The sequence below is a fragment of the Ovis canadensis genome, chromosome 6, assembly GCF_042477335.2.
Source record: "Ovis canadensis isolate MfBH-ARS-UI-01 breed Bighorn chromosome 6, ARS-UI_OviCan_v2, whole genome shotgun sequence".
Classification (NCBI taxonomy): Eukaryota; Metazoa; Chordata; class Mammalia; order Artiodactyla; family Bovidae; genus Ovis; species Ovis canadensis.
In genome coordinates, this window is record NC_091250.1 from 100333899 (window position 1) to 100356615 (window position 22717).

Sequence of the window (22717 nt, forward strand, 5' to 3'; positions counted from 1 at the left end):
AGAGGATCTTCTCAACCCAGGGATCAAACCCACATCTCCTGCATCCTGCTTTGGCAGGCAGATTCTTTACCACTGAGTCATCTGGGAAGCCCTTAAGATGTTTAGCACTTTAATATAAATGGCCTCTGAAATTCTGAACTGTGTACATAATGGCACTGTAGGAAGGATCAGGATTCTGTCATATCAGAGTGTAAGAAATTACTAAGAATCTATTTGAACTAAAATGTGATATTAATAAGACCATGGTCCCTTGAGGAGTTGACCTCTATGTAAAAAATGAGTAGATTCTGGTATAGTACACTATTGGTGTAACCACTAATAATAGCTTACATGTATTAAGTCCATACTACATGGTGGGCATTGGACCAGCTCCTTAGTCAACTTCACACAGCCTTATGAGGAGAGTATTTTCTTTATTCTCATCAGTCCCATTTTATAGGTGAAAAAAACTGAAGCTCAAGACACTTAATTGTCTAAATTGGCATTGGAAGTGGTTGTTCTGCCATGTGAACCCAGGATATCTGGCTCGAGAGCTTGTATTCTTAAGCATTAAGTGACATTGACAACCCCAAGTTACTTATATGCCTGATGACAGATTTTCAGGTTGGTGAAGGTAGAGGTTTGGGGGCAGGAAGCCCTTAAAGAAGTCCTCAAAGCATCTTTTATTTCCTGAATCTAAACCTAATAAAAGATAATCTCCTAGGAATTTGCTTTTTTTCTGCTTCTAGTTTAACAAGGCTAAGGGGACCACTTCTTTTTGGACACCTAATCATTGCTGTAACCAATTTCTGGAGAAGTTAAATCTATGTTTATATTTATCTACTGGAAGATCAGTATATATAAGTAAATGTTATATTTAGTCCAAATTACAAAAAAATTAATTGTATCCTTCTTTTTTTAATGGTCTAAACTTAAGAATGGTTTGGCTTGGAAACTAACAGAGATCATTCTGTTGTTTTTGAGATTGCATCCAAGTACTGCATTTTGGCCTCTTTTGTTAACTATGATGGTTACTCCATTTCTTCTAAGGGATTCTTGCCCACAGTAGTATATATGATGGTCATCTGAGTTAAATTCACCCATTCCAGTCCATCTTAGTTCACTGATTCCTAGAATGCTGAAGTTCACTCTTGTCATCTCCTGTTTGACCACTTCCAATTCGCTTTGATTCATGGACCTGACATTCCAGGTTCCTATGCAAGATAGCTCTTTATAGCATTGCACCTTGTGTGCATCAAGAGCCACATCCACAACTGAATGATCTCTGTTCATTTCCAAGGCAAACCACTCAATATCAGGGTAATCTAAGTCTATACCCAGACCAATAATGCTGCAGAAGCTGAAGTTGAAAGGTTCTATGAAGACCTACAAGACCTTTTAGAACTAATACCCAAAAAAGATATCATTTTCATTATAGGGGACTGGAATGCAAAAGTAGGAAGTCAAGAAACACCTGGAGAAACAGACAAATTTGTCCTTGGAGTAGCAAACACCCTCTTCCAAGAACACAAGCGAAGACCTTACACGTGGACATCACCAGATGTCAATACTGAAATCAAACTGATTACATTCTTTGCAGTCAAAGATGTAGAAGCTCTATACAGTCAGCAAAAACAAGACCAGAAGCTGACTTTGGCTCAGATTATAAACTCTTTATTTCCAAATTCAGGCTTAAATTGAAGAAAGTAGGGAAAACCACTAGGCCATTCAGGTATGACCTAAATAAAATACTTTACAATTATACAATGGAAATGGGAAATAGATTTAAGGGACTAGATCTGATTGACAGAGTACTGATGAAGTATGGATGGAGGTTTGTGACATTGTACAGGAGACAGGGATTAAGACCATCCCCAAGAAAAAGAAATGCCAAAAAGCAAAATGGCTCTCTGAGGAGGCCTTACAAAAAGCTGTCAAAAGAAGAGAAGCAAAATACAAAGGAAAAAAGGAAAGATATACCCATTTAAATGCAGAGTTCCAAAGAATAGCAAGGAGAGATAAGAAAGCCTTCCTCAGAGATCTGTGCAAAGAAATAGAGGAAAGCAATAGAATGGGAAAGACTAGAGACCGCTTTAAGAAAATTAGAGATACCAAGGGAACATTTCATGCAAAGATGGGCACAATAAAGGATAGAAATGTTATGGACCTAACAGAAGCAGAAGATATTAAGAAGAGGTGGCAAGAATACACAGAAGAACTGTGCAAAAAAGATCTTCATGACCCAGATAATCACGATGGTGTGTTCACTCACCTAGAGCCAGACATTGTGGGATGTGAAGTCAAGTGGGCCTTAGGAGACATCACTATGAAAAAAGCTAGTGGAGGCAATGGAATTTTCATTGAACTATTTCAAATCCTAAAAGATGAAGCAGTGAAAGTGCTGCACTTAATATGCCAGCACATTTGGAAAACTCAGCAGTGGTCACAAGACTGGAAAAGGTCAGTGTGCATTCCAATCCCAAAGAAAAGCAATGCCAAAGAACGTTCAAACTACTGCACAATTGCACTCATCTCACACACTAGTGAAGTAATGCTCAAAATTCTCCAAGCCAGGCTTCAACAATATGTGAATCGTGAACTTCCAGATGTTCAAGCTGGTTTTAGAAAAGGCAGAGGAACCAGAGATCAAATTACCAATGTCCGATGGATCATGGAGAAAGCAAGAGAGTTCCAGAAAAACATCCACTTCTGCTTTATTGACTATACCAAAGCCTTTGACTGTGTGGATCACAATAAACTGTGGAAAATTCTGAAAGAGATGGGAATACCCTACCACTTGACCTGCCTCTTGAAAAATCTGTATGCAAGTCAGGAAGCAACAGTTAGAACTGGACATGGAACAACAGACTGGTTCCAAATAGGAAAAGGAGTACATCAAGGATGTATATTGTCACCTTGCTTATTTAACTTCTATACAGAGTACATCATGAGAAATGCTGGGCTGGAGGAAGTACAAGCTGGAATCAAAATTGCTGGGAGAAATATCAACAATCTCAGATATGCAGATGGCAACATCCTTAATGCAGAAGGTGAAGAAGAACTAAAGAGCCTCTTGATGAAGGTGAAAGAGGAGAGTGAAAAAGTTGGCTTAAAGCTCAACATTCAGAAAAGTAAGATCATAGCATCTGGTCCCATCACTTCATGGCAGATAGATGGGGAAACAGTGGAAACAGTGTCAGACTTTATTTTGGGGGGCTGAAAAATCACTGTAGATGGTGATTGAAACCATGGAATTAAAAGATGCTTACTCCTTGGAAGGAAAGTTACAACCAACCTAGACTGCATATTAAAAAGCAGAGACATTACTTTGCCAACAAAGGTCCACCTAGTCAAGGATACAATTTTTCCAGTAGTCATGTATGGATGTGAGAGTTGGACTATAAAGAAAGCTGAGCACCAAAGAATTGATGCTTTTGAACTGTGGTGTTGGAGAAGACTCTTGAGCATCCCTTGGACTACAAGGAGATCCAACCAGTCCATCCTAAAAGAGATCAGTTCTGAGTGTTCATTGGAAGGACTAATGTTGAAGCTGAAACTCCAATAATTTGGCCACCTGATGTGAAGAGCTGACTCATTGGAAAAGACCCTGATGCTGGGAAAGATTGAAGACAGGAGAAGGGTGCAACAGAGGATGAGATGGTTGGATGGCATCATTGACTCAATGGGCGTGAGTTTGGGTAAACTCTGGGAGTTGGTGATGGACAGGGAGGCTTGTCAAGCTGCAGTCCATTTGGTTACAAAGATTGAACACTACTGAGGGACTGAACTGAACTGAACTGAAACCTAAGATTACTAGAGAGTACCCCATTTTAAATAAGATAATGACGAAGCCCGTTTGTTGTGGTTCAGTCACTAAGTCATATCCGACTCTTTGCTACCCCATGGAGTACAGTAGGCCAGGCTTCCCCTTCCTTTACTGAGCAGACAGCTCAAATTCATGTCCATTGCGTTGATGCTGTTATCCAACCATCTCATCCTCTGTTGCCCCCTTCTCCTCCTGCCCTTAATCTGGTAAAATGAAAATAAAACATTTTCCTTAAAGTCAGACACAAACTGTAGCCCTTGATGTGACTCCAGGATCAAAATTAAAAGAGCATAATTGAAAAAATATGTGTGGCCCTGACTGAAAGTACACCCAGTAACCAAAAGTTACTGTCTTTGGCAAGCTTGAGCTTGTGCCTTCCCTCTGGCTGGGAACTGCATGCAGATTAGGTCTTTATGGAAGATTAGTAGTTACTGGTGAGAACTAGGAAATCCCTTTCTGGGCCTACCCATGAAAGTAATCAGACAAGTTCTGCAGATACCCTGCTTCTTTCAGGGGAAAAGCTACACACACACACACACGCACACACACACACACACACACCAACCAAACAAAAAAATATCCCCTTCCCAAACCACACTAGACTGCTTTCCTTTCCAAGGAAGCTTTTTGCTAGCTCAAAGAGATGTTTACTTCCTTGGAACCCCTAAAATACTGATTGTTTGAGTCATATATTAAACTATTATATTTTGCAATATAGCAGCTCTAGTATTATCATTCAGTCTTGTAAGCTCTTATATGTCATATCATTTGCTACATAAATTATCTTTTTCTAATATTGTCCATGTCTAAACTTCCACATATAAACAATATTATACACTCCAAATAAAGAAGGAACTGTACTATGTAGACCTTGGCATTTTTCATTAGCTTGCACAAAAGAGGTACACAGTAACATTTTCATAAATTCATTGATTCTCCAGCTATGGTTAATCTTACTCAATGGTATGAGGAAAAAAAAATGCTGGCTTTTGCAGTGCTTCAAGACTCTTTCATTGTATCCCATTGTTTCCTTTTTTTCTAACTTATCTGTTCATTCAGAACAATTGGCTAGAGTATCCCAGATTTGTTACTGTGACAATACTGGATAAAGAGTAGGAACAAAAAGCTGTGGTCCCTGGGCTCATAGAATAGAGAGAAAGCCAGTAATAAATAGTTAAATACAAAGGCTGGAATTTGCTGGTGGTCCAGAGTTTAGAACTCTACACTCGCACTGCTGAGAGCCTAGTTCAGTCCTTGTCAGAGAATTAAAATGCCACAAACTGTAGAATGGCCCCCCTAAAAGGTAACTAAAACAGTAAGGTAATTCAGGATAATGGCTGAGGGTCTATAATTACCTCCAGAGAGGTAACATGATACATGAAGGATACAGGAAGGATCAGAAGGATCAGAAGAAGTAAGCAACAGAAAAAGTGGGATCAGGGGGTGCAGTTCCAGATAGAAGGAAAAAAATGTGTAGGTAATCTCAAAGAATTGATGCTTTTGAACTGTGGTGTTGGAGAAGACTTTTGAGAGTCCCTTGAACAGCAAGGAGATCCAACCAGTCTATCCTAGGGGAAATCAGTCCTGAATATTCATTGGAAGGACTGATGTTGAAGCTGAAACTCTAATACTTTGGCCACCTGATACGAAGAACTGACTCATGTGAAAAGACCTTGATGCTGGGAATGACTGAAGGCAGGAGGAAAAGGGCATGACAGAGGATGAGATGGTTGGATGCATCACTGACTCAATGGACATGAGTTTGAGTAAGCCCTGGGAGTTGGTGATGAATAGGGAAGCCTGGCATACCGCAGTCGATGGGGTCACAAAGAGTCAGACATGACTGAGTGACTGAACTGAACTGAATCTCAAAGAAGACCATTATGGTCAGAAAATAGTGAGCAAGGAGGAGAATGTAAAAGTTGGAAGAATAGTCAGAACCTCTGGGTACTAGATGCCAGCAGCTTTCCTCCTCCCAGTGTGACAATAACAAAAAAAAAAAAAAAGTCTCCAGGAATTGTAAAATATCTTTAGGGAAACAAAAGTGCCCATAATTGGAAATCACTGGACCAGACTGTGGATCAAGGCAACTCAACCACAAAGGGAGTCTCTCTGCTCTAAAAGCTCCAGGAGAGACTCAGCACTTGGAAATACCACATGAGAAAAAGGAGACAGAGTGAAAAGAGGTTATAAAAGCTCATCACATTTCTACACACTGGTAAAAACCATTTTTAAAGAATGCATTTGGAAAAGATATCCATTAACAATGACCAAAAACAAACAAACCCCATATACACATAAAACCAAACAACCACAAAACAATCATCTCAGTTCAGTTCAGTTCAGCCGCTCAGTCGTGTCCAATTCTTTGCAACCCCATGAACTGCAGCATGCCAGGCCTCCCTGTCCATCACCAACTCCTGGAGTTCACTCGAACTCATGTCCATCGAGTTGGTGATGCCATCCAGCCATCTCATCCTCTGTCATTCCCTTCTCCTGCCCCCAATCCCTCCCAGGATCAGATTCTTTCCAAATGAGTCAACTCTTTGCATGAGGTGACCAAAGTATTGGAGTTTCAGCTTCAGCATCAGTCCTTCCAGTGAACACCCAGGACTGATGTCCTTTAGGGTGGACTGGTTGGATCTCCTTACAGTCCAGGGGACTCTCAAGAGTCTTCTCTAACACCACAGTTCAAAACCATCATTTCTTCGGCACTCAGCTTTCTTCACAGTCCAACTCCCACATCCATACATGACCACTGGAAAAACCATAGCCTTGACTAGATGGACCTTTGTTGTCAAAGTAATGTCTCTGCTTTTCAATATGCTATCTAGGTTGGTCATAACTTTTCTTCCAAGGAGTAAGCGTCTTTTAATTTCACGGCTGCAGTCACCATCTGCAGTGATTTTGGAGCCCAAAAAATAAAGTCTGACACTGTTTCCCCATCTATCTGCCATGAAGTGATAGGACCATATGCCAGATCTTAGTTTTCTGAATGTTGAGCTTTAAGTCAACTTTTTCACTCTCCTCTTTCACTTTCATCAAGAGGCTTTTTAGTTCCTCTTCACTTTCTGCCATAAGGGTGGTGTCATCTGCATATCTGAGGTTATTGATATTTCTCCCAGCAATCTTGATTCCAGCTTGTGTTTCTTCCAGTCCAGCGTTTCTCATGATGTACTCTGCATAGAAGTTAAATAAGCACGCTGACAATATACAGCCTTGACATACTCCTTTTCCTATTTGGAACCAGTCTATTGTTCCATGTCCAGTTCTAACTGTTGCTTCCTGACTTGTATATAGGTTTCTCAAGAGGCAGGTCAGGTGGTCTGGTATTCCCATCTCTTTCAGAATTTTCCACAGTTTATTGTGATCCACACAGTCAAAGGCTTTGGTATAGTCAATAAAGCAGAAATAGATGTTTTTCTGGAACTCTCTTGCTTTCTCCATGATCCAGCAGACATTGGCAATTTGATCTCTGCTTCCTTTGCCTTTTCTAAAACCAGCTTGAACATCTGGAAGTTCACAGTTCATGTACTGCTGAAGCCTGGCTTTCAGAATTTTGAGCATTACTTCACTAGGGTGTGAGATGGGTGCAATAGGTGGTAGTTTGAGCATTCTGTGGCATTGACTTTCTTTCGGATTGGAATGAAACAATCATCTAGGATTAAATTTAACTAAGATATACGAGACATTTAAGAAAATAATTTTAAAGCTCTATTGAAATATAGCAAATAAATATAAATAAATGGTGTCAATTATTTCTCTAGATTTCTACATTTGAAGCACGCTAAATCAAAACCTCAATATGAGGGGATGTGTGTGTGTGTGTGTGTGTGTGTGTGTGTGCGCGCACGCTTGGTATGGGAAATAAAAAGGACAAGAAAAACTACGGTATACCTGAAAGAAATGATGATAAATCCAGGTGTATGGGTTGAATGCTGGCCCCCTAAAGATACATTTGACTCTGGGAATGTGTAAATGTGTCCTTACTTGGCAAAGAGTCTTTGCAGGTGTAATTAAGGATATCAAGATGAGACCAGTGTAGACATCATCCAGGAACACTTTGAATCCAATGATAAGTATCCTTATCAGAGTAGAGAAACAAAGAAACCTGGAGAAGGCCAGGTGAAGATGGAGACAGAGATCAAGTTCATGTAGTCACATGACAAGGAATGCCTGAGGCTACCAGAAGTTGGAAGAGGCAAAGAAGAACTCTTCTCTAAAGACTTCCAAGGCTGCTGACATCTTGATTTTAAGATTTCTGGTCTCCATAACTGTGAGGGAATAAATTTCTGTTGTTTCAAGTCACTAGTTTTTTGTAATTTGCTACAGCAGTCCTAGGAAATTAGTACAACAGGTATTGACACATTGTCAAACTGTAGAGGTTAAAGTATCACGGTAATGACCCAGTGAAAAACAAGCTGTTGGATGGAACAGATTACAGATCCCAGCAGTATTCCACATCATATATGGAAACTTGAATTGTGGTGGAAGTGACATGGCAGATCAACCAGGAAAGGACTGACTATTCAATCAGTGGTGCTAAAACAACTGTTTATTCACATAGGGGGAAAGAACAAACTTAAATCCCTAAATCAACCATGCTACACCGCTATTAGTCATGCAATAGCTGAGACAGGGAAGCAAACTAGGTGTTCATCAATGAATAACTGGATAAAGAAGATGTGGCATAGACATGAAGTGAAGTGAAGTCGCTCAGTCGTGTCCAGCTCTTTGCAACCCCATGGACTGTAGCCTATCAGGCTCCTCTGTCCATGGGATTTTTCCAGGCAAGAGTGCTGGAGTGGATTGCCATTTCCTTCTCCAGGGGATCTTCTCGACCCAGGAATCGAACCTGGGTCTCCCGCATTGCAGGCAGATGCTTTACCACCTGAGCCAACTATTCAGACATAGACAAGAATGAAATCTTGCTATTTTTGACAATTTACTGATGGACTTTGAAGGCGTTATGCTAAATGAAGTAGGTCAGACAGAGAAAGATAAATACCATATGATCTCAATGATATAGAATGTAAGCAAACAAGAAAAACCCACAAATTCATATCTAGAGAACAGATTGCTGGTTGCCAGGAGTGAGAGATGAGTGTTAGGCAAAACGGGCTGAGGTGGTCAAAGGTGCAAGCTTCCAGTTATAAAATAAATAAGTTCTTTGGGATATAATGTATAACATGGTGACTGTATCTACTAACACTTCATTGTATATTTGAAAGTTGCTAAGAGAGTAAATCTTAAAAGTTCTCATCATAAGAAAAAAAATTATTACTACCTACGGTGTTTCATGTTAACTACACTTATGGTGGTGTTCCTTCTCAATTTATACAAATATCAACCATTATGTTGTACATCTGAAACTAACATAATGTTATATATCAATTATATTTCAATTACAAATAAAAATTCTAAATAAAGCCACCTACAAATAAAGTTGAAAAAGAACTGTGGCAACAAAACTGTAAAAACATTGTCCTATTTAAATGCAAAACCCTATCTAAATAGGTACGAAAAATAAACCAGTGTTTGTTTTCAACCTTTAGAATGGAACTACATATAATCAAGCTATATAAGAATAAACAGCCAAATAAAATGCAAATACTTTCTTATGTTGTTAACAATTAAGAGAAAGAGTACAATTAAGAGTGGGAGTGCTAAAGTCCTCCTCCCTTAATTAAGGGATAGTCTGTTTGACATATGGTAATGTATATGTTTCAATGCTATTCTCTCAAATCATCCCACCCTGTCCTTCTCCCACTGTGTCCAAAAGTCTATTTTTTATGTCTGTGTCTCCTTTGCTGCCCTGCACGTAGGATCATTGGTACTATCTTTCTAGATTCCATATATATGAGTTAACATATGATATTTGTCTTTCTATTTCTGACTTACTTCACTAAGTATAATAGGCTCTAGGTTCATCCACTATGTTAGAACTGACTCAAATGTGTTCCTTTCTATAGCTGAGTAATATTCCATTGTGTCTATGTACTACAACTTCCTTATCCATTCATCTGCCAGAGGGGTGGGGTAGATGGGGAGTTTCGAGGGGGATTCAGGATGGAGGGTCACATGTATGCCAATGACTGATTCATGTTGATGTATGGTAGAAGCCATCACAATATTGTAATGTAATTATCTTCTAATTTAAATAAGTAAGGAATTAAAAAAGAGAGATAGTGTCTATAGCTAATCATAAAAACCATACTAATTAAGTCCGCTTTCTATAGACCCCTTACTTCCTTGTTAGAATAACTCTCATGACTTTAATTATACTCTAGTCCAATGCTGTGGGTTTTGCTAAAGAAATCTATAGTCTCTAAGGACGTATTTTTTTATTAAACAAAAATAAACTCTTTTATTTGACTTTCTACTATAATAGGCAAGGATTTTGCTTGCCTGATATACTTTAAAAAATTAGAAATGCCTTGATAATTGCCTAGGTTTTCAAGGAAAGCCAAAATAATTGAGGGACATAACTAAATTTGAGATTGATAAGAATCATAGACACACAGTCTTGTATGTGACCCTTTATGTGTTTCAAAATCAAAACCACAAAATGACGAGACAAAGCATCACAATCCTATTTTCTTATGTTGAAAGAAAAGTTTAAGGAAAATGAACCAAGAAAGGAAATCAAGAGTTTAAAAATTGATCTGTTTTTAACAGAGAAATTTAAATTTAAACATAACTTAAACTGAGAATACCTGTTTCAACCAACAATTTCCTCAGAGGTTAATTAGTTGCCTACTCTAATATGTTTAATGGCATATGACATTACTCTAAATATTTTACATACATTATGCTAAAACTGTATGACCTACTATATTATCCTCATTTTATAGAAGAAGAAACTGAGCCATGGAGAAATTATGTTTCTATAACAATCACATTCAATGTCAGGCAGAGAAACATTCATAAGCTTTCAAAATTTCTATTGGGCTTACCATTCTCTCAATCTGATGACTCCTTTCTATAAACTGTTTTGAGGTTCTCATTCCATAACATTCTCTATATTTTATATTTGTAGCCTTAAAAGAGGCAAGATAGTAGAATGACTTATCATCTGAAAGGTAAAAATAAACAAAAGATTCATGCTTAGACATGATCAACTGCTTGTCCCCTTCCCCCAGGAAATCGATTTACAATAACACAGCTTATTTCTTCTTATCATTATATAATTAGTCATAGTCATTTTTAAAAATATTGTGTAATTTTTATCATTGCATCCAGCTAAAATAGATTATACTTTCAGAACCTCCATTTCTAGTGTCTATGCATATAAAAATTTTCACACAATCAGATACACAACATACAATAAAAATTCAAATGCTGAAAACAATTGCTGACAGTCATATAATAAAAATTATCATTTTCCTTAAAGAATTGTAATATAGGTATATTATAACTAAGCTGCATTATGAAGCTATATCGAACGGGTGATCACTTTTTTCTACACTAATGACAAACTTACTTAAATATAAACCAGTATTTTAAATCTGCATTTCCTTTTTGCCCATGCAGGCATCAATTTTCTGTAATGGACTCTTAACAAACCACTGTCGCTGCCATTGTTAAGGGCAAAACAGTTATTATCTTCTGATTTTCTCTCTTGCTCTTGGCCTCTCACCGGTTACTTTGGAGAACTCTGTAGTTCTGTCCTTTGTTGTTGCTGAATAGTGGCCAAGTCGTGTCCGACTATTTTGCAACTCAGCAGACTGTAGCCCTCCAGGCTCTCTGTCCATGGGGTTATCCAGGCAAGAATACTGGAGTGGGTTACCGTTTCCTTCTTCAAGGGATCTTCCTGACCCAGGGATTGAACCCATGTCTCCTACATTGGCAGGCAGATTCTTTACCACTGAGCCACCAGGGAAGCCCACTTCTATCCTTAACCAGGATTATTTATCTCTTTTTAGATTCAAACCTTGCTTCATATCCTGTTTTCTATCTTCTGAACAACTTACACGTCTATACATTCACCCAAGTTCAGTTCAGTTCAGTTCAGTCGCTCAGTCGTGTCTGACTCTTTGCGACCCCATGAGTCGCAGCACCCCAGACCTCCCTGTCCATCACCATCTCCAGGAGTTCACTCAGATTCAATCCATTGAGTCCGTGATGCCATCCAGCCATCTCATCCTCTGTCGTCCCCTTCTCCTCCTGCCCCTAATCTCTCCCAGCATCAGAGTCTTTTCCAATGAGTCAACTCTTCACATGAGGTGGCCAAAGTACTAGAACTTCAGCTTTAACATCATTCCTTCCAAAGAAATCCCAGGGCTGATCTCCTTCAGAATGGACTGGTTGGATCTCTTGCAGTCCAAGGGACTCTCAAGAGTCTTCTCCAACACCACAGTTCAAAAGCTTCAATTCTTCGGTGCTCAGCCTTCTTCACAGTCCAACTCTTACATCCATACATGACCACTGGAAAAACCATAGCCTTGACTAGATGGACTGTAGTTGGCAAAGTAATGTCTCTGCTTTTGAATATACTATATAGGTTGGTCATAACTTTTCTTCCAAGGAGTAAGCGTCTTTTAATTTCATGGCTGCAGTCACCATCTGCAGTGATTTTGGAGCCCAATAAAGTCTGACACTGTTTCTACTGTTTCCCCATCTATTTCCCATGAAGTGATGGGACCAGATGCTATGATCTTCATTTTCTGAATGTCGAGCTTTAGCGAACTTTTTCACTCTCCTCTTTCACTTTCATCAAGAGGCTTTTTAGCTCTTCTTCACTTTCTGCCATAAGGGTGGTGTCATCTGCATATCTGAGGTTATTGATATTTTTCTCGGCAATCTTGATTCCAGCTTGTGTTTCTCCCAGTCCAGTGTTTCTCATGATGTACTCTGCACATAAGTTAAATAAGCACGGTGACAATATACAGCCTTGACGTACTCCTTTTCTTATTTGGAACCAGTCTGTTGTTCCATGTCCAGTTCTAACTGTTGCTTCCTGGCCTGCATACAGATTTCTCAAGAGGCAGGTCAGGTGGTCTGGTATTCCCATCTCTTTCAGAATTTTCCACAGTTTATTGTGATCCACACAGTCAAAGGCTTTGGCATAGTCAATAAAGCAGAAATAGATGTTTTTCTGGAACTCTCTTGCTTTCTCAATGATCCAGCAGATGTCGGCAATTTGATCTCTTGTTCCTCTGCCTTTTCTAAAACCAGCTTGAACATCAGGGAGTTCACGGTTCATGTATTGCTGAAGCCTGGCTTGGAGAATTTTGAGCATTACTTTTCTAGCATGTGAGATGAATGCAATTGTGTGGTAGTTGGAGCATTCTTTGGCATTGCCTTTCTTTGGGATTGGAATGAAAACTGACCATTTCCAGTCCTGTGGCCACTGCTGAGTTTTTCAAACTTGCTCGCATATTGGGTGCAGCACTTTCACAGCATCATCTTTCAGGATTTGAAACAGCTCAACTGGAATTCCATCACCTCCACTAGCTTTGTTCGTAGTGATGCTTTCTAAGGCCCACTGACTTCACATTCCAAGATGTCTGGCTCTAGATTAGTGATCACATCATCATGATTATCTGGGTCATGAAGATCTTTTTTGTACATTTCTTCCATGTATTCTTGCCACCTCTTCTTAATATCTCCTGCTTCTGTTAGGTCCAGACCATTTCTGTCCTTTATCGAACCCATCTTTGCATGAAATGTTCCCTTGGTATCTCTAATTTTCTTGAAGAGATCTCTAGTCTCTCCCATTCTGTTGTTTTCCTCTATTTCTTTGCATTGATCACTGAGGAAGGCTTTCTTATCTCTCCTTGCTATTCTTTGAAACTCTGCATTCAGATGCTTATATCTTTCCTTTTCTCCTTTGCTTTTCGCCTCTCTTCTTTTCACAGTTATTTGTAAGGCCTCCCCAGACAGCCATTTTGCTTTATTGCATTTCTTTTCCATGGGGATGGTCTTGATCCCTGTCTCCTGCAAATGTCACGAACCTCATTCCACAGTTCATCAGGTACGCTATCTATCAGATCTAGACCCTTAAATCTATTACTCACTTCCACTGTATAATCATAAGGGATTTGATTTAGGTCATACCTGAATGGTCTAGCGGTTTTCCCTACTTTCTTCAATTTAAGTCTGAATTTGGCAATTAGGAGTTCATGATCTGAGCCACAGTCAGCTCCCAGTCTTGTTTTTGTTGACTGTATAGAACTTCTCCATCTTTGGCTGCAAAGAATATAATCAGTCTGATTTCGGTGTTGACCATCTGGTGATGTCCATGTGTAGAGTCTTCTCTTGTGTTGTTGGAAGAGGGTGTTTGCTATGACCAGTGCATTTTCTTGGCAAAACTCTGTTAGTCTTTGCCCTGCTTCATTCTGCATTCCAAGGCCAATTTTGCCTGTTATTCCAGGTGTTTCTTGATTTCCTATTTTTGCATTCCAATCCCCTAGAATGAAAAGGACATCTTTTTTGGGTGTTAGTTGTAAAAGATCTTGTAGGTCTTCATAAAACCGTTCAACTTTAGTTTCCTCAGCGTTACTTGTTGGGGCATAGACTTAGATAACTGTGATATTGAATGGTTTGCCTTGGAGACGAACAGAGATCATTCTGTCATTTTTGAAATTGCATCCAAGTACTGCATTTTGGCCTCTTTTGTTGACCATGATGGCTACTCCATTTCTTCTGATGGATTCCTGCCCGCAGTAGTAGATATAATGGTCATCTGAGTTAAATTCACCCATTCTAGTCCATTTTAGTTCGCTGATTCCTAGAATGTTGACATTCACTCTTGCCATCTCTTGGTTGACCACTTCCAATTTGCCTTGATTCATGGACATGGCATTCCAGGTTCCTATGCAATATTGCTCTTTGCAGCATCAGATCTTGCTTCTATCACCAGTCACATCCACAACTGGGTATTGTTTTTGCTTTGGCTCCATCCCTTCATTCTTTCTGGAGTTATTTCTCCACTGATCTCCAGTAGCATATTGGGCACCTAATGACCTGGGGAGTTTCTCTTTTGATATCCTATCATTTTGCCTTTTCCTACTGTTCATAGGGTTCTCAAGGCAAGAATACTGAAGTGGCTTGCCATTCCCTTCTCCAGTGTATCACGTTCTGTCAGACCTCTCCACCATGACCTGCCCGTCTTGGGTTGCCCCACAGGCATGGCTTGATTTCATTGACTTAGACAAGGCTATGGTCCTAGTGTGATTAGATTGACTAGTTTTCTGTGAGTATGGTTTCAGTGTGTCTGCCCTCTGATGCCCTTTTGCAACACTTACCATCTTACTTGGGTTTCTCTTACCTTGGCGTGGGATATCTCTTCACGGCTGGCTTAATTCTCATTTGCAATATCCCATTTTTCAGTCTTAAGATCTATGAATTCAACTTATTAATATCTTCTGAATCCCTTATCCCACCCAGAAGAGTTATATCCTTAATTCAGATCCTCATCATCCCCATAGCTAATGTCTATCCAAAACAAAATGACCTTTCTATTAAAAAAGTACTCTGCCTAGATTCTCTGTCTTAAATTCTGTCATTACAATCTCCTTCATGACCCAGACTGGAAATTTTAAAGTACACTTTGATCTCTTCCTATTAATCAACAGATCCTGAAAATTTTATCTCCTCAATTGTAAAACCTCATCATCTTTTCACAAATTCTATTGTCATTAATGCTCTCATCCATTTCCTCATCATTTATTGTCTGGAAAGTGTAACAACTTTCTAACTGGTACCCTGCCTCCTGTCCTGTTTTCCTCAGTTCTATTCCCCACATACCAGCAGAAAAATCTTTTTAAATTGCAAATTTGACAATATCACTTCTCCAATTAAAACACTTTCATTTTTCTCCATTGCCAATGGAGAAGGAGTCACAACACTTTACTATGATCTATAAAGGTTTTCCTTGACCTAGGTCCTGCTTACCTCTTGAGCATATTTTTTGCCATGTTCCCTTAATAATTTCTGTTGAAACTACAGCAGACTGCTTATATTTGTCTGCATTCACCACACAGTCTTCTTAAAATTTTTCTTACATTATCCTTTTCATCTTTTTATAGACCACTCCACTGAAGTGTAGGAGCTTCAGCTTCAGCATCAATTCTTCCAGTGAATAGTCAGGGTTGATTTCCTTGAGGATTGACTGGTTGGATGTCCTTACAGTCCAAGGACCTACCTCTGTATTAATTTCCTATTGCTGCTGTGACCAGTGGCCACCAATTTAGGTCAAACTATAAGTTTTACAGGGCTCAAATTAAGACCTGTTTGTATGTCTGTTTGTTTTTCTGGAGGATCTAAGGGGTGAATCTTTTTCCTTGCCTTTTTTGGCTGCTAGAGGGATCCTGGTTCCTTGGCCTGTGATTATACATCACATTGTTTTCCTCTTCCCTACTGCTATTGTCACATAGCCTTTTTCCTTCTTTGGGCTTTTTGCCTGTCCTTTATAAAGATACTGGGATTACATTTAGGGCCCATCCAGAAAATCCAGACTAACAGCTCTTCAAAATCCTTGAAGCGATCACATCTGGAAAGCCCCTTTTGCAGTATGAGGTAACACTCATCAGTTACAAAGGTTAAGACACAGATGTATTGGGGGTGTGGGGACATTATTCAACCTAACACAACTTCTATGATATTTTAAAAATACTTTTTCCCATTATTTGTATTATTCCTTCACTTTTTATTTCTTGAACACATGAAATATTGAAGATGAACTGCATTCTAAACACAAAAGATATTAACAAGAAAGACAGAGCTTAATGTAGTTTATTACTTTATTATATGAGTTTAAGAAATGAATATGATCAATCCCCCAATAAAGTAGGTAAGCTAGTAAGCTGAGCACATTGACAATAATTCATCCCCATTTGGGAATTCTTTCAAATATGGTTTTATTGTTATGGGTCATACAATTTTGTAAAATTTTTGGCAAAGTCTCAGTCATATGTGATTATAAATACACACACCAAAGACAAAGGTAAATGACTTTGGTTGATTGTCATTTGGTTTAAATGTGGTACTGACACTCTATTTTTTCACCTAAGGTAGAATAATTCTGAGTTTTTTCTTCTTCCTTCAGTCGTAGAACAATGTCTTTTTTCTTTCAAAAATAATGTTTAACCTTTAGCCCTTTAAAGATATTTTTCATGTAATTTTCTCATATTATTAGTTTTTCTTAGAGCATCTCATTAACATATTGATTTTAAAAATATATATATTATACTCAACACATGATGTGATTTGTTTTTATTCTAAAGATAATGTTTTCATTCTTTTTAAAAAAATATGTATTTGTTTTCGATTGTCTTCATAATAATGTAAATATATCGCAAGCATCACTGGCTGGAAATATGAAACATAGGACTCAATATTGGGGCAATCTATAATTTAACATCAGTAAAAGATTAATAATTAAAATGCTAATAGCATGCAAATGGAATTTTTATATGACTGAGAATTTCAAGATATTAAGTCATGGAGCACTGAGGCAATAGAAATGTGACCTGTATACTTACCCTCAACAACAAAATGAGTAACAATACCAATGGCAATTCCTATGATTGCTATGATTGCCAATGTGAAAAGAGATAGACTTATAGGGCCCCAGCATTGCTGTCTTCTTTGATATTCAACTTGTGGGTAATCAGCTTGTGAACATTCAAGTGGTCTGTGATAAACAGAAAGAAAAATAGTAAGGTTAAAAAAAAAAATTGTAGTACAGTTCTATTCCAAGTCCATGTGTGATAGAATTCTGTGAAAATAGTTTCTACTGCTAATTCACAATAACATACTTAGATTTTGATAGGAACACGAGGTTTTGTTTACCCTCCCCCAGTACCTCAATCCCAGTATGTTTTAATTAAAGCTCTACTGATGTTGACATTGAAGGGAGGGCATCTCCCCTCTACATTTTGTCAAACACGTTGGCAATTTGAAATTTGGGTGGTGAAGTACAGAGGCTCATGTAATAAAAAGGTAATTTATAGATAACATCTTAATATTTTAAAACAGAAACTTTTAGCAACAAAGTTGCATAATAATCTCATTGGTATCTCTTGATTAAAAATAAAAGGTTTTAATATGTATACTTTTCAATGACCTTAAACTTTTTATTAATTGCTTATTTTAAAAGTAACAACATAATGGAGAAAAGATAGTCTCTTCAATAAGGGCATGCTGGGAAAACTGGACAACCATGTATAAAAGAATGAAATTAGAACACTTCCTAACACCACACACAAAGATAAACTTGAAATGGATTAAAGACCTAAAAGAAGACCAGAAACTAGAAGACTCTTAGAGGAAAATATAGGCAGAACACCCTTTGACATAAATCAGGGCAAGATCTTCTATGACCCACCTCCTAGAGTAATGGAAATAAAAACAAAACATAAACAAACAAGACAAATTAAAACCTTTTGCACAGTAAAAGAAACCACACATAAGATGAAAATACAGCCCTCAGAATGGGAGAAAATAATTGCAAATGAAGCAGTTGACAAAACATACAAGCAGTAGATACAACTCAATATCAGATAAAAAAAAAAAAAAAAGGCAGCCCAATCAAAAAATTGAAGAAGACCTAAACAGACATTTCTCCAAAGAACTCATCTGGATAGCTGATAAACAAGTGAAAAGATGTATAACATCACTAATTATTAAAGAAATGCAAATCAAAACTACAATGAGGTACCACCTCACACTGGTAGGAATGGCCATCATCAAGTATCTACAAACAATAAATGCTGGAGAGAGTATGGATAAAAGGAAACCCTCTTGCACTGTTGGTGGGAATATAAAGTTACATAGCCACTATTGAGAATAGTATGGAGATCCCTTAACAGAAAACCAGGAATAAAACTACCATATGATCCAGCAATCCCACTACTAGGCATATACCCTGAGGAAACCTAAATTTAAAAAGATACATGTACCCCAATGTTCATTGCAGCACTATTTACAATAGTCAGGACATGGAAGAAGCCCCAGATGTTCATCAACAGATGAATGGATGAGAAAATGTGGTACATATATACAATGGAATATTACAAGGAAAGAAATTGAGTCAGTTTTAGTAAAGTGGATGAATCTAGAGCCTGTTATACAGAGTGAAGCAAATCAGAAAGAGAAAAACAAATATCGTATATAAATGCACATATGTGAAATCTAGAAAATGATACTGATGAACTTATTTGTAGGGCAGCAACAGAGACACTGACATAAACAGACTTGCGGACACAGTGGAGGAAGGAATGGGTGGGATGAATTGAGAGAGTAGTGTTGAAACATATACATTACCATATGTAAACTAGCCAGTGGGAATTTGCTCTTTGGTTCAGGGAGTTCAACCCCATGGTCTGTGACAACCTAGAGGGATGTGATGGGGTGGGAGGTGGGAGGGAGGTTGAAGGGGGGGAAGACATATGTATCCCTATGGTTGACTCACGTTGATATATGGCAGAAACCAACAAAACCTTGCAAAGCAGTCATCCTCCAAAGAGTAACAACATTGCTCTCGAAGTTCTGACTACAGTTCTTCCCATTTTTATTAGTGAAACCACAAATTGCAAGTTATACTTGATAAGATTTCAGTCCCTACGGAAACTCATTTCCATTTTACACTTCTTGTTGTTGCTCAGTCGCTAAGTTGTGTCTGACTCTTTGTAACCCCATGGACCACAGCATGCCAGGCCTTGCTTTCCTTCAATATCTCCCAGAGTTTGATCAGACTCATGACCCTTGAGATGGCGATGCCATCCACCAATCTCATCCTCTGTTGCTCCCCTCTTCTGCCCTCAATCTTTCCCAGCATCTGGATCTTTTCCAGTGAGTCAGCTCTTTACATCAGGTGGCCAAAGTATTGGAGTTTCAACATCCTTCAGTGTCAGACTTAATTTTTTGGGGCTCCAAAATCACTGCAGATGGTGATTGCAGCCATGAAATTAAAAGATGCTTACTCCTTGGAAGAAAAGTTATGACCAACCTAGACAGTATATTCAAAAGCAGAGACATTACTTTGCCGACTAAGGTCTGTCTAGTCAAGGCTATGGTTTTTCCAGTGGTCATGTATGGATGTGACAGTTGGACTGTGAAGAAAGCTGAGCACTGAAGAACTGATGCGTTTGAACTGTGGCGTTGGAGAAGACTCTTGAGAGTCCCTTGGACTGCAAGGAGATCCAACCAGTCCATTCTGAGGGAGATCAGCCCTGGGATTTCTTTGGAAGGAATGATGCTAAAGCTGAAACTCCAATACTTTGGCCACCTCATGCGAAAAGTTGACTCATTGGAAAAGACTCTGATGGTTGGAGGGATTGGGGGCAGGAGAAGAAGGGAACGACAGAGGATGAGATGGCTGGATGGCATCACGGACTCGATGGACATGAGTCTGAGTGAACTCTGGGAGTTGGTGATGAACAGGGAGGCCTGGCATGCTGTGATTCATGGGGTTGCAAAGAGTCAGACACGACTGAGTGACTGAACTGAACTGAATGAAAATTCCGGGTTGATTTTTCTTTAGAATTGACTGGTTTGATCTCCTTACTGTCCAAGGAACTCTTATGAGTCTTCAGCATCACAATTCAAAAGCATCAATTCTTTGGCACTCAGCCTTCTTTATGGTCCAACTCTCACATCTGTACATCACATTGGAAAAACCATAACTTTGACTATATGGACTTTTGTCAGCAAAGTGATGTCTCTGCTTTTTAATATGGTGTCTAAGTTTGTCACAGATTTCCTTCCAAGGAGCAAGCGCCTTTTAATTTTGTGGCTGCTGTCAACCTCTGCAGTTATTTTGGAGCCCAAGAAAATAAAATCTGTCACTGCTTCCACATTTTCCCCTTCTATTTGCTGTGAAGTGATAGTACCAGATGCCATGAGCTTAGTATTTTGAATGTGGAGTTTTAAGCCAGATTTCACTCTCGTCTTTCACCCTCATCAAGAGTCTCTTTAGTTCCTCTTCGCTTTCTGCCATTGAAAGTGAAAGTTAGTCACACAGTTGTGTCTAACTCTTTGAAAACCCATGGACTGTAGCCTACCTGGCTCCTTTGTCCATGGAATTCTCCAGGCAAAACTACTGGAGTGGGTTGTCATTTCCTTCTCTGATTTCTGCCCTTAGAGTGGTATCATCTGCAAATGTGAGGTTGTTGATATTTCTCTCAGCATTTTTGATTCTGGGTTTCCCTAATGACACAGTTGGTAAAGAATCTGCCTGCAATGCAGGAGACCCAGGTTTGATCCTTGTGTTGGGAAGATCCCCTCAAGAAGGAAATGGTAACCTAAACTAATACTCTTGCCTGGAGAATTCCATGGACAGAGGAGACAGACAGGCTACAGTCCATGGGATCGCAAAGAGTCGGACACGACTGTGCGACTAACTTTCATTTTTCCGCTTGCAACCTTGATGGCAGCTTGTGATTCATCCAGCCCAAGATTTCATATGATGTTCTCTGCATAGATGTTAAATAAGCAGGGTGAAAATATACAATCTTGATGTACTCCATTCTCAATTTTGAACTGGTCAGTTCCATGTCCAGTTTTAATTATTGCTACTTGACCGGCATACAGGTTTCTCAGGAGACAGACAAGGTGGTCTGGTATTCTCATCTAAGAATTTTCCAATTTGTTGTGATCCACACAGTCAAGGGCTTTCCCATAGTCAATAAAGCAGGAGTAAATGTTTTTCTGGAATTCTCTTGCTTTCTCTATGATCCAATGAATGTTGACAATTCGATCTCTTGTTCCTCTGCCTTTTCTAAATCCAGATTGCACATTTCGAAGTTCTCCGTTGATTAGACTGAAGGATTTTGAACATCATCTTGTTGACATCTGAAGTGAGCACAACTGTGTGCTAGCTTGAATACTCTTTGGCATTTCCCTTCTTTGGGATTGGAATGAACACTGACGTTTTCTAGTCCTATGGCCACTGCTGTTTTCCAAATTTGCTGACACATTGAGTGCAACAGTTTAACTGCATTATATTTTAGGATTTGAAATAGCTCAGCTAGAATTCCATCACCTCCACTAGCTTTGTTCATAGTAATGTTTCTTAACATGTGTACACCCGTGGCGGATTCATGTTGATGTATGGCAAAACCAATACAATATTGTAAAGTAATTAGCCTCCAATTAAATAAATTTATATTAAAAAAAAAAGACCCACTTGGCTTCACACTCCAGGATATCTGACTCTAGGTGAGTGACCACACCATCACGGCTATATGAGACATTAAGATCTTCTTTGTATAGTTCTTCTGTGTATTTTTGCCACATCTTCTTAATATCTCGTGCTTCTCTGAGGTCATTACCATTTCTAACCTTCTTCATGCCCATCCTTGCATGAAATGTTCTCTTTTTTGTCTCAGATTTTCTTGAATATATTTCTAGTCTTTCCCATTCTGTTTTTTTCCATCTAATTCTTTGCATTGTTCACTTAAGAAGGCTTTCTTATCTCTCCTTGCTATTCTCTGGTATTCTACATTCGGTTGGGTATATCTTTTCCTTTCTCCCTTGCCTTTCACATTTCCTCTTTTCTCGGTATTTGTAAAGCCTTCTCAGAAAATCTCTTTGCCTTCTTACATTTCTTTTCCTTTGAGATGTTTTTGGACACCACTTCCTATACAGTGCTACAAACCTCCATCTATAGTTCTTCAGGGACTCTGTCTACCAGACCTAATCCCTTGAATCTATTCCTCACCTCCACTGTATAATCATAAGGGATTTGATTTAGGTCATACCTGAAGGGCCTAGTGATTTCCCCTACTTTCTTCAATTTAAGTCTGAATTTTGCAATAAAAAGTTCATGATCTGTGCCACAGTTAGCTTCAGGCCTTGTTTTTTGCTGAGTGTACACAGCTTCAATCTCTTTGGTTGCAAAGAACATAATCAGTCTGATTTCAGTATTGACCATCTGGAGATGTCCATGTGTAGAGTCGTTTCTTG

At 38.8% G+C, this 22717-nt stretch overlaps 1 protein-coding gene across 1 annotated transcript in view; it reads right to left on the reverse strand.

Annotated features, from left to right (window-relative positions):
* LOC138442981 (transmembrane protease serine 11F-like) overlaps nucleotides 1–22108 on the reverse strand; it is a 46895-nt gene extending 24787 nt beyond the window's left edge. Inside the window, exons 1-3 of the mRNA XM_069595075.1 lie at nucleotides 21935–22108; nucleotides 17293–17500; nucleotides 10762–10880 (exon numbers count right to left, since the gene is read on the reverse strand). Of these exons, the coding sequence (XP_069451176.1) occupies nucleotides 10762–10880; nucleotides 17293–17500; nucleotides 21935–22108 (501 nt within the window). The remainder of the gene's footprint in view (nucleotides 1–10761; nucleotides 10881–17292; nucleotides 17501–21934) is intronic.
* Between the last annotated feature and the right edge of the window lie 609 nt (nucleotides 22109–22717).